This window comes from Eriocheir sinensis, chromosome 32, assembly GCF_024679095.1.
Source record: "Eriocheir sinensis breed Jianghai 21 chromosome 32, ASM2467909v1, whole genome shotgun sequence".
Lineage (NCBI taxonomy): Eukaryota > Metazoa > Arthropoda > Malacostraca > Decapoda > Varunidae > Eriocheir > Eriocheir sinensis.
The window spans coordinates 10,732,068-10,748,875 of NC_066540.1; the positions used below are offsets into that span (position 1 = coordinate 10,732,068).

The window sequence follows — 16,808 nt, forward strand, 5'->3', positions numbered from 1 at the left end:
AGATACATAGTATTTTCCCTGGTGAGTTTCCTGAATTCTTGCCTCAAATAGGTTTTCTTCACTACCAATAAAAATATGATTCTGGATTATCCATAACATTATACTATAGCCAGTGTCACGAGAGCTGGCAAGGATAATCCTTCAGGGATGGACTCGTGGACTTTGTATTATTGCTTGGGTGATGGTCTCTGCGCTGCTCATTGGCCTGTTGTTTATTAGATCTAACCTCAGGCAAAATCCATTTGCCATGACATAACTCACTATCTCTCGATCTCTGCTACCTCTCTAAATCAGCACTGTTAGTATCTAAATGTAATTATTCTTATAATCTCTCTTCCTTATGTCTATTTATTGCTCACAAATAATGGAAATACATTTCAGGATTAATGATAGTTTGATGAAAGAGAAGGTTCTTGCCTTAGGCCAGTGTTTAAGTTATGACTAAGTAGTATCACTACACGTTATAACTTAAGTCAGGACTAAAAATATACCAAGAAATCTTACAATAAATGAGTTAATGAATAACTTTGTATAGACTAGCCTAGCACTTTGTAGTAGTAGGAAAAGTAGGGGAAAGTCTAGCCTTAACAGGCATTATATGTATCAAGCTTGCTGGTTCAGTTGTTGGATATTGTCTGTTTATGTGCAGCCCCGACTTAGTTTTGTTATGAATGTCATTTCAGATTTATCTTTAATAGTTCAAAAGGCACATTTTATAATAAAGATATTATTGCATTACTTTCTATGGGTGCAGTCTGTTACAACTCAAAAATGGTTTTGGTAGGAATACAAAGTCAATTTCATGCATGTTAGAACAAGTTAAGAATTGGCCAATGAGTGCTCAGTACCATCACCCAAGCAATGATACCAAGTCCATGAGTCCCTCCCTGAAGGATTATCCCTTCCAGCTTTCGTGATGCTGACTGTTGGCGTTTCTACAACTAGTCATCCTTGATTGAGAAAGCTTGATCATACTACACTGTAAAATTATCAGACATATGCAGCACTAGAGTGTGAAATTTACAACACATCTCTTGAACCCCATGGATATTGGCGTAATACAGTCCAGTCTAAAAAGAAATATTACTTGCATGTAACCTGCTGACAGGTTTTGAAAAATTTAACAAGCAGTGCATAATTTTCATTAGCTATCCAATCCACTATCCTTACAATTGTATACTAACTACACTTTTCCTCTTTAGGTATTTTTACATCACCATGCTAAGGAACCCCATTCATCGGTTTCTGAGTGAGTACCACCATGTTCGCCGGGGAGCAACGTGGAGGAATACCCGGCTGCTCTGTCAGGGCCGTCATGCCACCAAGGTATGGATATATGACTGGCTTGGATAAGTATATTCATTAATTTACAGTGAATCATAATTTCATATGACCATCTAAAATTCTAATCTTTGGTTTTGTAATGTTATGAATATCCTAGGCAGATTTTACCTCGAATATCTTTCATTCTTGTTTTTAAATGTGTGTGTGTGTGTGTGTGTGTGTGCTTACCTACTTGTAATATACGGGAAAGGAGCTATGCTGCTACTGTCCTGTCTCTCTATATACTATAATTCAATTTGGCCTTAATTAAGTTCATGAATCTTTGCATGGACTACATCCTTTTCCAGGCCATTCCAGGCCTCCAGTACTTTTTTGTAGAAAGCTGTTCTTAATGTCTCTTCTACAGGCATCCATCTTCCTTCCATGGCCTCTTGAGTCTCTTGTATCCCATGCTTCCTTGTCTACTTTCTCCATCCCATTCCACCCATCTACTCTTCTGTATGGGGAAACTGTACTTCTTTTTATACTTCAGACATGTTCCCTTTTTCAACTTCTTACTGTGTGTGTGTGTGTGTGTGTGTGTGTGTGTGTGTAATGGACCATATTGGCTATACAGGCAGCGCCACATGTGGCCACTCAACTCCAAGCAGAATTTTCCATAGAGTTCAAGTTATAGACTAGAGTGCGTCTGAGGCTGTCTCGGATACACGGCCATGACGCCGCCATCGCCCCAAGCCGATGATTGCACACACTTCACTCCTAGCCGATTTCAGTTTTTCTCCATGTCAAATAGTAGAGTCAGGAAATTAGGTAGGAGTAAAGTGCGTGCAGTCGTTGACTTGGAGCGGTGGCGGCGCCAAGGCCTTGTATCCTCGAGGCAGCCTCAGACGCACTCTAGTATATAACTTGAGTTCTATGGAAAGTGCTGCTTTGACAGTTCACTGAATGGCCACGTGTGGCGCTTCCCGTATAGCCAATATGGTCCATTCACCACCACGGCCTCATAATTGCCAGCAGGTACCCTCCCGACATTAGCAAGTGCTCTTTATTGTCGATCTCTGGGTACTGCCAGGACCTCACACACCACACACCTCATCCCCCTTGCTCAAGTGAGGACAGTAACCACTCCTAGTCAACGGAAAGAATCCGGCCTGTATGGGCTCTAACCGTCGCCCTGGCAGGCCATGAAGCCTGGCAGTGCAGCGCTCTAACCAGTTGCGCCACGAAGTGGTGTGTGTGTGTGTGTTTGTGTGTGTGACCATACTCATAAAGTGTCAGAACTAAGTCACAAATTTTTAACCGCACAAACTGAACATTAATGATTTTTAGATGCACACATAGATTATATGTATACTTAAAAAGAAAATTTGTGAATACTTTGGTTTGTCTGAAATCATCTCCAACTCAAGTTTCACTAACTTGGAGAAGGAGAACCCCTGCCAAAAAAAAAGATAAATCCTTAAGTTTGGGTATGTTGATACATAATGGTTAGCATGCTTGACTCACAACTGAGAGGTCATGGTCATGGTGTTAAGTTCTTGTCCAGAAGATCATAAAGATCTAGAAATACTAGAATCCTGTTATTTTGCAAGTTTTTATTAAATATTTGATATTATTCATTACTTACAGACTGATGTGGGGTTGCATTTTCTTTCATAGCAAATACTTGAAGTCTTCAACAAAGTTGGCAGCTTCAAGTGTTCCTTCTTGCAATCATCATAATCATCACCATATATTTCATATTCCTTATGACCAAGAAATTGAATTAATTCATAGGCTACATGCAGACTTCAATAAGCACTTAACCTTTAAAAACAAATTAACAAGTTGATGTTATCAAATAAATTACAGACTTTGTGAATCCTTTAATATTTTCAGGAGGAGATGCCTTTGTGTTATGAGACTGAAACATGGGAAAATGTCACCTTGGATGAGTTCATGGACTGCAGCAGTAACTTGGCCACAAACAGACAAACTCGCATGTTGGCAGGTTTGTGTTTCTCCTCTCATGAGATACATTTGATGAATGAACAGACAAGGAGAAGTTCAGGGTTATTCCAAACATCCATCTCCTGTTGTTAATTTTGTATTCAGATATTTAGGATGATCCAGTGTTTGTACAGTCGTTCTATGAAGTGTTGAGACAGTTTGCAATGACTTGTTCGAATACAGTACTGTCTCCAAGTTTGCGATAAATAGGTCAACGTTGCGGGTCGCAAACGTCAAAATCGCAAACTTTGAACCATTATTCTTACGGGGAAAATTGAAAACCGTCGACATCTTGCACTTGGATGGCCAAGCGCATGTGTGCAGACAACCCCAGCTGCGCGCTGGGCCCGAACAGCTGACGGGCAGCTGATGATGGTGATGGTGATGGTGATGATGAATGTCAGCAGCGTGTCCTTTGCATCAGTGCCACCTGAACGGTATTTTTGCCGGGGCCTGTGTGTGTGTGGCTGTGTTTATTATGGGTTTGGGCTTCTCAATTTGCTAATTCTTATTTTCCACTTGTTGCATGGGACCCCTTTCTTTTCTGGAAGAAAAGAAAGAAGTCCCGCACAACATGTGTAAAATAAGAATTAGCAAGTTGAGGAGCCTGGGCCCACAATAAACACAGCCACTCACACACGGGCCCCAATGAAGATACCGTTTGGGTGGCGCCAATGCAAAGGCCATGCCACCGATACTCATCATCACCATCAGCATCATCAGGCGCCCGTCAGCTGCTCAAGTCCAGCGCGCGGTCGGGGCTGCTCGCACACATTGCCTGGCTGCCCGGATCCCACTCACCATGCTTCCCACGGCCAATGGAAAGGCCGAGGGGTGAGTAAGAGCAAGAATGGGAGTCAAGGACCACAACAAGGTGTGAAAAAAACGGTTTTAACAGCCTTTTCCTTTTCCTTTCGGGTCATATTGCAATTTCAGTTTTCAATAAAAATCAAATTTTTTGGGTCCCTATTGCCAACTCGGTGAATCGCAAACTTGAAACTCGTAGTCCTGGAGACAGTACTGTACATAATATTATTCAAAGAGAAGGGATGTTTAGGAGTAAATTTGTTATAGATACACAAAATATGATATTGAGAAAGGAAATAAATTCAATAGAGTGGAAGGTTTTACCTTATTATGATATATCAAGCAGCCCTGACGAAACATTTTTATACAGTTTTCATTCAAGACATTAAAAAAGTCAAATAAGTTCTATGTTAAGACCAGAGGTGGGCACATGCGGTAGTGCGGTAGTACAGCATCACAAAAAAAGTACCACACTACCGCAAACTTTCTGAAAATACCGCACTACCACGGACCGCACTAAAAAATCCTGCGGTACTTTTTGCAGTACTTAGAAAACTACTGAAGACATTTGCAGTGTGGCATGCTCACAGATTTTTTTTTTTTCAGTGAATCGGACTCATTCAGTCAATCAGTATCAGTCATCAGAATCAGTGATTCAATCATTCTGACTTTTCAGTTATTTTTCAAAATTAAATACTAAATGAATAACTCAGAGTAAATCTGTTCATCACTCAACCCAAGGTGGCGCGCCATGACTGCCTCTGACGATAACTGTACATGGCAGTGTACAACAGTACAAGCAAGCACTAACATGATCGCCGCTCAATCTCATGTCCCATACAAATATTTCTTTGATGCATAACATACTCATAGATCATAGTACATACTATATCTGTTTTTTAACTTCATTGTAACTTCTCTATTTTCTCTCTCTCTCTCTCTCTCTCTCTCTTTTTTTAATGGTCTATTTCTATAACAAATGATGTTCTAGAAACAGTTATGTTCATGTCTAGCATGTCCACTGTGGAGTCAGCATGTAAAGTTATAGCAGCTCGGGGACAACATTGTATCTTTCTGTTTAAAGTGTGATAATAATCATCTCTCAAGGTGGCAATACAAGGTAGAGAGATTATCATAAGGAGGGCAGTGAGGTACATCCCCTCCTTCTCTAACTAGGGCACCAGAGTCACCACTCATTCACTCCGTGCTCCATCAGTCGCCAAGGAGGGTGGATATATGAGTCTGACTCCCTGTTTTCTGCTCATGTCGCACCTTTCTTTTTAAGTATTATAACCCAATAGATATGGGTGAAAACTGCACTGATGAGAAAACCATCCAGGCTATCATATATCTACAAAAAGCAAATTGTAGTAGCAAAGAAATTTGCATTCAGAAGAATTTGAAGCTGCTCACTGTCCAGGACAGTGAGCAGAATTTCAGAACTGTTGTGAGGAAAGCCTTATCCCTCCCACAAAAGCCATCAGGGAGGTCCCATAAGAGTTCTGAGAGTTCAGTAGGCAGATAGAAGTTAATCCCAGCCTTACAGGACACCAAGAGACTGAATCATAATTTATTTGCCAGTGTCTCCCTTTGTACAGTCCATGACACTCTGTGCCATGACCTTGGGTACTGCAGCTATTATGCCAAGAAAAAGACACTTGTATTTGACTTAAAGAAAATTATCCAGTTTACCTAGAAATATCAACATTGGACTTCAAGTAAGTGGCACACAGTATTGTGGTCTAATAAAAGTATTTTTTGTGAGTGGTACAATATCTAACAAAGCGTATAGGCGCCCAGAGTCTGATCCCAATGACCCTTGCTTTACTCAGGAAATCACAAAAACCCTCAGAAGATAATTGTTTGGGGATGTTTTACTTACCATGGCCTTGGTACTCTTGTAATATTCCCTAAAAAGCCTACTTTCACTAAAGAAATTTATTTAGAACTGTTAATGGATTACCTTGAGTTGTCTTTTGAAATGACTCAAGTCAATATTTTCAGCAGGATGGAGCACCCACTTATACAGGTAACTCTCGATTTACGCGAGTATTGTGTCCTTGAAGAGGTCGCGTAAATCAAAAACAATGTAAATCAAACAAGAGGTAGGTTTCTATCGAAAAATAAATATTCACTTCATTCAATGGAGAGAGAGAGAGAGAGAGAATATCCATATCACTGAGATATCCACTCAGGCACTCAGTCTCAGCCTCACTCGTGTGAGGAAGAAATGAGGGACACCATGAGCGACTGGCTAGTATTGGTACCGGTACTGAGCAGTCTGGTACTGGTACCGTACCGTATAGCTGGTACCGTATGTACCGGTACTGGTATCGTATGTACCAGTACAGGTACCGGTACCTGCCCACCCCTATTGTTGAGTAACGTGGGTACTGTATTGTTGTTCAAGTGGCGCGCGAAAAGAACTGAGCTCAGCTGTGTGACCACGGCGCCGTGTGAGTCCAGTTGCGTAAGACATTTGGTGGCCACTTCATAAAATATCGCGTATAAGTGAAAAAACGTGTAAATTAAACATTTGTTTGGATTTTGGACCCCGCATTATTTAAAAAATGCGTTAACCAAACTCGTGTAAAGCAAGAGTTACCTGTACTGCTAAAATTGTAAAAAATGAACTTTGAAAATGACTCAATAAAAGACTGTCCTAGTAATTCACCAGATATATATCCAGTAGTGAACCTTTGGGCAATATTGAAGACCAAGCTACATGGCATGACACCTCCAGACTATCCAAGCTAGAAGCAGAGCTTCACAATCGTTGGGCAGAGTTCAAGCCTGAAACTCTTCAACATTTGACTGATACTGTTCCAAAACATCTCAAAAAGGTGCTCAGGAAAAAAAGAAAATGCAATAAAGTACATAACAAGCTTTTCTAGGAGTTCAAAGTTATATAATTTTTGTGGTTTGATAGGTAGTGTGCTCCCTGAAATCTGTTGGCAGGGTAACTTTTTTGTGCAGTGTAGATATATGTTTTTCAAATGTCAAGAGTTAATTGACATATGCTAGATTTAGGAGGATTGGGGTATAGAAACAGACCATTTTTTTTGTTTCTTTGTAGGGAGAACTTTTTACCAGACTCATGACAAAAAAAATCTTAAATAAAGAAATTGTACATAAAATTATTTTAAATCAAGTTGTATCTGTGGACCTTGGTTTCTAAACATGCAACATTCATTCTGTTTTCTCAGTCCATATACAAAATGTCAGATAATTATTTTTAATCAATTTTCTTTAGTTGAGAAGTAATCTGTAGATGATACATCATAATTTTTCTTTGTAGATCTGTCACTAGTGGGCTGCTACAACACCTCCATGATGAACCCTGAGGAGAGGGGGAGGATAATGCTGCTCTCGGCAAAGAACAACCTGAAAAAGATGGCATTCTTTGGCCTGACTGAGGAGCAAGAGATCAGTCAGTACTTGTTTGAAGTGACTTTTAATCTTAGGTATGTTGACCAAATGAACTTTTATTTATATATTAAAAAGATGTTACATGCACCTGATAATATAACATTTTCATGAAGCTGTTTTATAATATAACCATTCTGCTTTCATCGTATATACCTTTGTTTATGATTGAGATAACCCAGTAAACATTGCCCAGGCCTGCAAAACACAACAGGTAGCCAATGAATCAGCTGATTTCAGGTGTGTCATTACCTGTGGATGTGAACAAAATTCCTTTGAAATATTGATCCTTACGCTCTTATAGCTTTATCGGAATACTGGGCAGCAGTGACTTGTGTAATGAGAATTTGAAATAGGTAGGTTAGAAAACTGGTCTACACATAATTGTTGACATTTAATATTAACATTACAAACATGCAGACCATATACATCTTCTAGTCCAAATTAAGTCTTAGGCCTTTACCATACTGAAGCTTTACCTCTGTCTCAGGTCCAGTTATATTCAATTTGGTTACTCTTTCAAAATGCCCTCATTACTATTTTTTTCCTGTCTGCTGCTTTAATGTAGCATCTCAGGAACTGTATTGCTGTGCTTGCTAGTCCAAGGCCTTATCCCTTAAAAAGGATGAGGTATATGATCATCTAAAACTTTATTTCTTTGTGATGTCATCAATGTATATTTCAAAGTTTAGATAAAAAATGTCATCTTTTCTTACAATGCTTCAGGTTCAGAGTGCGTTTCAAACAGTACAACCAAACCATCACAGACATGGCTATGAAGGACTTTGATGTTGAGACGCTGAGGCGCATTGAGGAACTGAATTCTTTAGATGTGCAGCTATACAAGTATGCTGTAGAACTCCTCCATCAGCGCTTCAAGAAGCTGTCATCCCAAGACAAACATTTTGAGGAACACTTCAGTAATATGGGGAAAAGTACATTTCCCTGGGCAGATTTAGATCAACAAGGGTGATACTTACGCCTATGTGTATATATTTTTTTATTACTCATTCCTACTATACAAATTATATTTAATGTTTATGTTCTAGTTCATGTTTTACTTAATTTTGATATTGTGTCAAGAAAAGCTAAGACAAAATATTCCCAATTTTCTTTACATAAATACTGATGATATTTGTGCTGGCAGCAATGAAATTAATATAAGAAACTTACACAGAAATAATATATTAAAGAGAGAAAACTTACTGATTGAGCCTTTCAATCTGAAAATGCCACCAGATCTTGATCATCAGGATCATACCTTGACCAGCTAAACAGCGCTTAGCAAATTTGCCCAAACTTTCAGATATTAAAATAAGGTATGAATAAGGTGATATGAAAGGCAAATTATTAACTTTTATAAGAAATAAATGTCTGATTCAGTCATATGTGCAAGATTACTGTTTTGATGATGGTAGTCTCATAGTTAGTCCAGAACATCTATCTATTCTAAGGTTATGAAGATAATGTGTTAAGGAATACATATCAACATAGGTAAATAATAATTTAACTATGTTATAAACTTTTGAATGTGAAATGACCTGTTACATACTCAACATTGTAGTGCTAAAATACTTATGCAGGAAATATGTATGTACTAGACCTTACAATAAATAGATTTTTTTTTAGTTTTTCTTATGTTTGTGTTGCATTATGCATAATTTGCAACATGTACAGTAGGATCTCTCCAATATAGAATTCCTAAATACTATTCTCGATGATAACACTGAAGTTAGAATGGATACTGAGTTTTCACAATAATTTTGGATTTTCTTGAACAGATTTTTTGCTGGAAAGAAACATCTGAATGCATCATGGATAGTGGTTGTTTGGCACCATCTCAATGACATAGCTGCCAGACTTGCATCTTCGTTTTGTTGTGCAGAGAGATTTTTTGGTGCTGCCACCCCAGGACGTGCATCCACTTTTCCCATTTGAATTCTTATCACTATTTTTTTTAGCTGAAATAATATGAATCTTTATTAAACTCAATGTGATTAATATTGAATTAAATTGATGTGAGTAATATAAAATTCATCTTGGAGGAGCTAATAAGATGTTTGATGTGATAATTAATTTGAGGATTGCACATTGATGCTATTGTGACTTACTGTTGTACTTATGATGGTGTCCCCTGCCTGGCCTCTCGCCCCAGACTCACACACTTCCTGCAGCACATCAAACTTATCAGAGCCAACCCTTACAACTCTTGGTTATATAGACAAAAATATCACAACAGCATACACACCACTTTAAACCAGTGTGAGAACCTGGAATGAAAGTCAGAGGTGTAGAGTGCAGGCAGTGGAAATTAGTTATTTGAGGAGTGCTTATGGTGTGAGTAAAATGGATGGAATGAGTAATGAAAGTGTGTACGAGCGTTTTGGAATGTGTCACAGGGGTGAAGGGAAGAAGTGTGGAGTGGTGGAAAAAGTGAAGCGACAGACATTAAAGTGGTTTGGCCAGATGGAGCAAATGGAGGAGAGTAGGATGACCAGAAGGTTGTATGTGAGTGAGATAGAGGGAGGGAATGCTAGAGGATGACCTCCAGTGAAATGGAGAGATAGGGTGCAAGAGTATTTTAGGGAAAGGGGGGAAAGATCTTTGAGAAACTTTGAGCAGGCAAGGAGGGAGTGTCTGGACAGAGAAAGTTGGAAACTCTTCTACCGTGGCCATCCCCTGGTGGGAGCTCCTAGGAGCAGGTGTCAATGAAATGATGGTGATGATGATGAGAACCTCAGAAGTATGGGTGATCTGGCTGCAATCAAGGGTAGTTCACCGAGCCCTGTTTTATGCACAACGCATCACATGTTTGTGACTCCTGATCCAATTGGAAGCACAATATTGAGTGCTATCCTGATATTTCACTGTACTAATTTGCATAATATGACCATCCCCTCAGGTTGACTCTTTTGTACTGTTTGTTTTTGGTACCACTTGATGCTATGCCACAAATGACACTTGATTCATTGCATTGTTTTCTCTTCTTAGTTGAAGATGGATCACCCACAAGCTCAAAAGTTCTCATGCTGTATGAATTAAAGTGGTGGGTATGCTGCTGTGTGATAGTTTTGCCTCTATAATCGTAAGTGTAAGGGTTGCTTTTAATGATGTTTATGATGAGCATGGAGATGAGTCAAGTGGCACTGCACAATAGCCACTATGCACAAGCCTTAGAATAATAATCATGTCAGACATCTCATTAACTCCTTTAAGGTGAAATATATGTTACTCCTGTTGATTCAATTAGGATTCTTCTTATTTCAGCTAAAAGAAGTACTGATAGAGTTACAAATAGGAAAATGGGTGAAAGTCCAAGGATGGAGGCACCAGTCATCATTCACATATTTCTGTGTCACTAAATAAGTTTTTGTTGATAGCAGCATTTTTCAGCCACCAATTAGATGTTATTGGTGAAGTCCTACTGTATATTATTACTAAGTTTTAATACTGAATTGTTAGTATTTAAAGAATTGCTGTGATATTTAACTATCCTAGAGGCTGAGTAATTTTTAATGAATTTCTTTGGCAAAATTATGACTACAAGTGCCATAGATAATATTTAATGTTTGTATGAAATTTAGGGCTGATAATGTGTATAGATCTAAGTTTCATCAATACACAATGCATTACCAGTCAGTAGGTTCATACGCTGGGGTGCGCATCGCCTCGCCAACCATACGATGCCAAACCTGGGAGCTCCTCCAGGCAAGTCTCCATATAGGCCCCCTTCCCATTATTAGTACTTCTTGGCAGGATCTGTCGGCTTGCTCAAGCCACAAGCTCTATGGGTGTCCCCTTGGCCTCCTTCACTCATGATTGTCTCTTACAGAAACAATCTGGTGAGCAGGATTGGCTTCTGGGTACTGTGCCACATGCCACAGTTGGCATTCACAGACTCTGCAGATAATAGGCCTTAAATCAGTCTCACAGAGTAGTCGCTGGATTGACAGTCATACTAGTGATATTCCATGATTTTGCGTAGGCAATTATTACCACATGCATCAATTCACCTCTTCAAGTCACTATTCATTGTTCATGTCTCATAGCCATGTCTCGTAGAGTAAAACAGGGAGCACAAGCGACTTGAAAATCTAAATTTTTGTCCTTCAGCACAGGTATCGACAACGCCACAAACTCATGCTGAGTGAGTTCATAATGCCGTAGGCCAAGCCAGTCTACCTTATGACTCCCTAACAAGACCTGCCATTGTTCTTCATTAGCTTGCACTGAATTCATTGTAAAGTCAAGACATTACATTTTTTTTTCCGGAATATAACATCCTCAAGATAATAAGTTGCTAAGCATCAAAAACACATATGAAACAAGTTTCAGTGTCCCCTTTTGAAAATACAGTAAACCCTTTATAAATCAGCCTTTATTTATTTATTTATTTATTTTTTTTATATTCATATATATATATTTTTTTTTTACGTTTTGCCTATGGAGGTGATAGGCTTTCTTGGTGGGGCCTGATGGTCAGCCTCAGACTGTTGTGGCACAGGCAAGTGTTTATAGTGGTGTTATCTTGGTTTTTAGAGAGAATCTAGAGTCCGTGTTGACGTGGTCATCAGGACAGCATGTATGTAGTCTTAGGCTACTCAGTGATGACTAATTGTCAGCTTGTGGCAACAGGTGGGACCCAGGTTCTGGATGCTGCACCTGCATGCTGACCACTCAGCCACTCATCTAGAATAGCCAAAAAATCCAAAATATCCTTAGTTAAAAACTCATGAATACCCAAGCAAAGCTGTTTCAGTGTTTACCAGCAATTCTGATTAGTTTTTGCAAAAAGGAGAAGGCATCACAGGAGAGTTGAAGTAGTGCAGAGCTGTATGAATATAATTCATACATCTTTAGAGTACAGGTGTGCAATGATGTGGCAGTGAGGGTGGAGTTGGTTGTAGTTGTAAATTAAATAAAGTTTGAGGCACACCATGCAGGTCAGGTAAGCTTCTGAATGAATAAGTTATGAGCTGCATCTTGTGCATGCAAATCTAAATTATCGTTGACTTTGAAAATTAGTTTAATTGTTGCCTGTATGTGACAGTATGATAGAAAAAATAAGATCAACCAATGAGCGGCCATGCTTCTCTTGCCTTACGCATGAGGGTTCAGGTGGGACAGCACCTGATAGACTGACAGCCTTTGTTTTGAAAGGACACACCAAATTCCTTGCTGTTAACCCCTTCAACACAGGAACGCGTATACTGCGTCCTTGCGTGCCCCGTACCATATCCGAGGACGCGCATACTGTGTCCTGGCTCGCTTCTGCCAATATATGAGTTATTTTATCTCTATGTTTATGCTTACATCTCAAAATTATCAATTAATTTATGTTTCTTTATGTGCACCATTTAATTCTGCATGTTTTAATTTATAATACATGAGTAATGGCGATCCCTGATACGGCGCAGGGCGCTGCTTTGGCCCGGCCATAGTGAGTTTCTTTATGTGCACCATTTAATTGTGCATGTTTTCATATGTATTACATGATGATTGTGTTGAGTTTATGGCTGAAAACTTGTTATATTCAATAGCGACATTTGAAATTCGGCGCATCCGGCGATCCTGGATACAGCGCGGGGCGCTGTTTTGGCCCGGCCGTAGTGTAGGGGTTAAGTTATAAGGTAGATTTTCGTCTGACATACAACATCCATCTGGATGATGTCTGGACACACATTTTATATCATACAGATTTTAGTCTGATTTACAAATATGTGTCAAGAGCCCTGCAAGAAAAGATGGCGCCACTATAAAACACTTGCCTGCGCCATGATGGGTTGGGGCCGACCACCAACGAGGCCCCTCAAGAAAGCCAACCGGCGCCATAGGCTGGCACATCAAAAAATATTAAAAAATGGTATACTGAGGTCTACTTTATAGAGGGTTTACTGTATAGAAAATCAATTAATTTACATATAGTAAGATTTGTATATAAATGTAGTTTTAAAGTTCCTGAATATGCAGCAGAAGTTACTGTAATAACACATATGAATCACCATTAACTCATACTAGATTTGTATGTTTGTTCAGTTATTTATCCACAAAGCACTCAGTTTGTGTTGACATATGTATTTAGAATATTATGGCACCCACTTAGGCTCATTCTATTTTCAACATGTGAGTAATGTCTCAAACCACAATAAAGTTGGATCTTATGAGTATGATGATGAATTTTTCATGTAATCTGCAATGTTGGTGAAACTTACAACATTCGTTGGAGTTTTGTCACTCATCTAGCATTCATGACATCTGTCCTGACACCAAAATTTTCATGCTTTCAAATATAGTGCCATCATTTACAAGTTTTGCATGAATCATGCTGATTGACCTTGACCAATTTTGTGACATAAGATCAGTCCCAAACAGGAAACAATTAAACTACAAGAAATCACTGATGGTAAATACGTAGTTGGAAAAAGGAAAAAAAGTTATGAAGAAGAAAAGAATTCCTAAGCAACCCATAGCATTATAGTTACAAAGGAAGAGAAGAAAAAAACTGTCAAGTTGACAGCTGGAAATATTGAAATGCCAGAATTTTCTCTTTTCTACACTCACACACGTCCTCTGCGTGTAACGAAACACACGAGAAATTAATCCAGACAAGGAAAGGATTGCCGGCGCCGGGGATCGAACCCGCGGCCAGCGTAACGGGAGAGCCACTCCTTTACCAGTCGGCCAAAGAGGTACCCCTCTGGCAGAGGGAGTTATGGGAGGCTCACCCATCAGGCTAGTTGTGTCACTACAATATTGAGTATTTGAGGCATTGAAGGACACCAAGATCCTTCTGCCCCATTTAAATATAACAAGGTTAGAGGTTAAGTATTCTGTAGTGTCCACGACACTACAGAATACTTAACCTTTGACACAGTAAATTATTTACTGTGTCCTGTAATTCCTTTTAGAAAGATCTTAAAAAAAAAAGATGCAATAGGCATAGGAATGGAGAGAATAGTTTGTTTTTGAAAGATCATTATTGAACAATAAAAAGAGACTAGGAGAACGAATAAGCCCTACAGAACACCACTGTTTATAGGTTTTGGGGTAGAACATGATCACAGACCACACCAGACCACAGCAGAGATACATCAATCTGAAAGGAAACTGGAGATCATAGTACAGAGGGAGGGATAGAATCTAGAATTTAGAAAGTAAGATTTATGCCGGACTGTCAAAAGCCTTTGAGATATCAATGGCAGCAGCAAATATTTCACTGAAATGGTTGTAAGAGGATGACCATCTGTCAGTTAGGAAGGCAAGCTCACCAGTATAACACCCCTTGCAGAATCCGTACTGGTAATTTGATTGAGGGTTAATAACTTTGCTGGATTGTTTCAAAACGACAATGGCATAACTTGAAAAGTAGACATTTGCGACAGAAATGATGTACAAAATCATGCAATTCACTACATTTATCACCAGAAAAACACGAACCACGTAAGAAAATCGTTGGTTGGGTGAAACTGTAAATTGTCCGAAGAAAGACACTGTGTCAAGTTGACAGCTGGAGATATTGAGTATTTGAGGCACTGAAGGACACCAAGATCCTTCTGCCCCATTTAAATATAACAAGGTCAGAGGTTGCAGCTCCCACCTTTCTGAAATTCTGACCGAGCCATGCATCTCCACGGGTATGGATGGACGGTTCGGACGAAACTTAATTGTTTCATCATCTGCTGAAAACTGAAAATAGGTGTCATGCCCCGAGATTTTTCTCTCATTTCTGCTACTCTCTCGGCCCCACACGACCTCTGCGTGTATCGAAACACACGAGAAATTAATCAAGACAAGGAGAGGGTATTCGCCGGCTGCCTGGGATTGATCCGATTGAACCCGCGACCAGCGTGACGGGACAGCCACTCCTTAGTCCTTACCGAGTCGGCCAAAGATCGAGGTACCCCACTCGCCAAGTGGGTTATGGGAGGCTCCCTTATCAGGCCTAGTCGCTGCACTACATAGGTACTACGGGTATGATATTAATAAAGGAAAGAGCCAAATGATGAAGGAATATTTTGTAAGTAAACAGCGCTATGTTAGATAAAAACAAACTGCTGCTTTGTTGTAATATACAACGTGTGTTACTTTGATTTGAAACTGAATACAAGCACACCTCCTCCATACTGTCCATAGGAAAGATCGAGTCTTGCCATATGGCTTGGCCCACCATCTCTCCCTCATATATGTTGGTATGCTGCTGAGGATCGATAATTAATTACTAGGTAGAACATTTGGTGGAGCATAATGGAGTACGTACAGTATCAGACAGGGACAGGTGGAGATCGAGCATTTAGAAAGTTTTTGTTTGTTTTTTTGTTTTTTGCTGTTGGCCATGTCTAGTGATAATGAATAGGACTGATTAAAATATGTTCATGAACTTTCACTCGCTATCCTGGAAACTATAAATATACACTTGCATAATTATGTTCTTAATATAATGCAGTCTGCAACTGGAGGTTCCGTTTCCAAGGCTGAATAACCCCCGGCAGCATCATCGCCATCATCAGGGACACACGCAAACACAGGCGGCGGCGCAGGTTTAAACTTGAACACTGCACGGCGACCACGGGGAACACTCCTGCATGAAGACGAGGCCATGGACGACGAGGGGGCAGAGAGCAATGCTAAAAAGGTTGGTTACATGCACTGCCTCGTAGAACTAGTAAACATCCTTGTCCTCTGCGTGACGCAACATGTTGACAGGCGGGGAGAGGGGCGCCTTGTTCCTCTTGAGCTGTTCTGCTTTGTATCGCTTCTTAGGTCCTCCTTGGTACTTCTTTACACCTGGATACTTCACTACGCTCTCTTGAGGTTAGTGTTGCCACCCCCCGCATGTTTCAGGGTGGGGGCGGAACTATCTCGCAGCACCCAGCACCTCTGCCTCTAACCTTGAAGTATGTTCAAAAGATGGGAACCCTCAAAAAAACCTCACATAGAAGTTTCATCTCAGCAAAATCTGGGTAATTCTTCTGTAGATAATCTCTTCATTACTTTTGTTCTTTTGAATCTCAACTGTTTAATTAATAAAGTTAACTTTTTGGCAGAGTTCATTTCTAGTCACAGTATTGGGGTATAATGTGTTTGTGAAACATGGCTAACTTGCAATGTTTCTGATCCAGTTATCAGTATATCGGGTTATAAATTTTTCCAAAATGACTCCCTTAAATCTAAGAATTCACGGTGTTGGGATTTACATTCGAGATGATATTAAAGTGGGGAAAACTTATTCAGCTCATCCGAATACTGTTGGGGTATTTTTGTCTGATTTTCGCGTTACCATATTAGTAGTTTACAGGCCCCCA

General features: G+C 39.7%; 2 protein-coding genes across 6 annotated transcripts in view; both read left to right on the forward strand.

Annotated features, from left to right (window-relative positions):
- The window catches only part of LOC127006129 (heparan-sulfate 6-O-sulfotransferase 2-like), a 31,278-nt gene extending 17,602 nt beyond the window's left edge, over positions 1 to 13,676 (forward strand). Inside the window, exons 3-6 of the mRNA XM_050875658.1 lie at positions 1,203 to 1,326; positions 3,163 to 3,274; positions 7,379 to 7,544; positions 8,233 to 13,676. Coding sequence (XP_050731615.1) covers positions 1,203 to 1,326; positions 3,163 to 3,274; positions 7,379 to 7,544; positions 8,233 to 8,479 — 649 coding nt within the window. The 3' untranslated portion in view covers positions 8,480 to 13,676. The remainder of the gene's footprint in view (positions 1 to 1,202; positions 1,327 to 3,162; positions 3,275 to 7,378; positions 7,545 to 8,232) is intronic.
- Positions 13,677 to 15,977: 2,301 nt separating this feature from the next.
- The window catches only part of LOC127006130 (serine/threonine-protein kinase greatwall-like), a 46,470-nt gene continuing 45,639 nt past the window's right edge, over positions 15,978 to 16,808 (forward strand). For 2 of the 5 annotated variants that reach the window (XM_050875659.1, XM_050875661.1), the window contains exons 1-2: positions 15,994 to 16,138; positions 16,267 to 16,317. In XM_050875659.1, coding sequence (XP_050731616.1) covers positions 16,103 to 16,138; positions 16,267 to 16,317 — 87 coding nt within the window. In that variant the 5' untranslated portion in view covers positions 15,994 to 16,102. Of the gene's footprint in view, positions 16,139 to 16,266; positions 16,318 to 16,808 lie in introns of all 5 variants that reach the window. The other 3 variants (XM_050875663.1, XR_007759088.1, XM_050875662.1) reach the window with 3 other exon arrangements.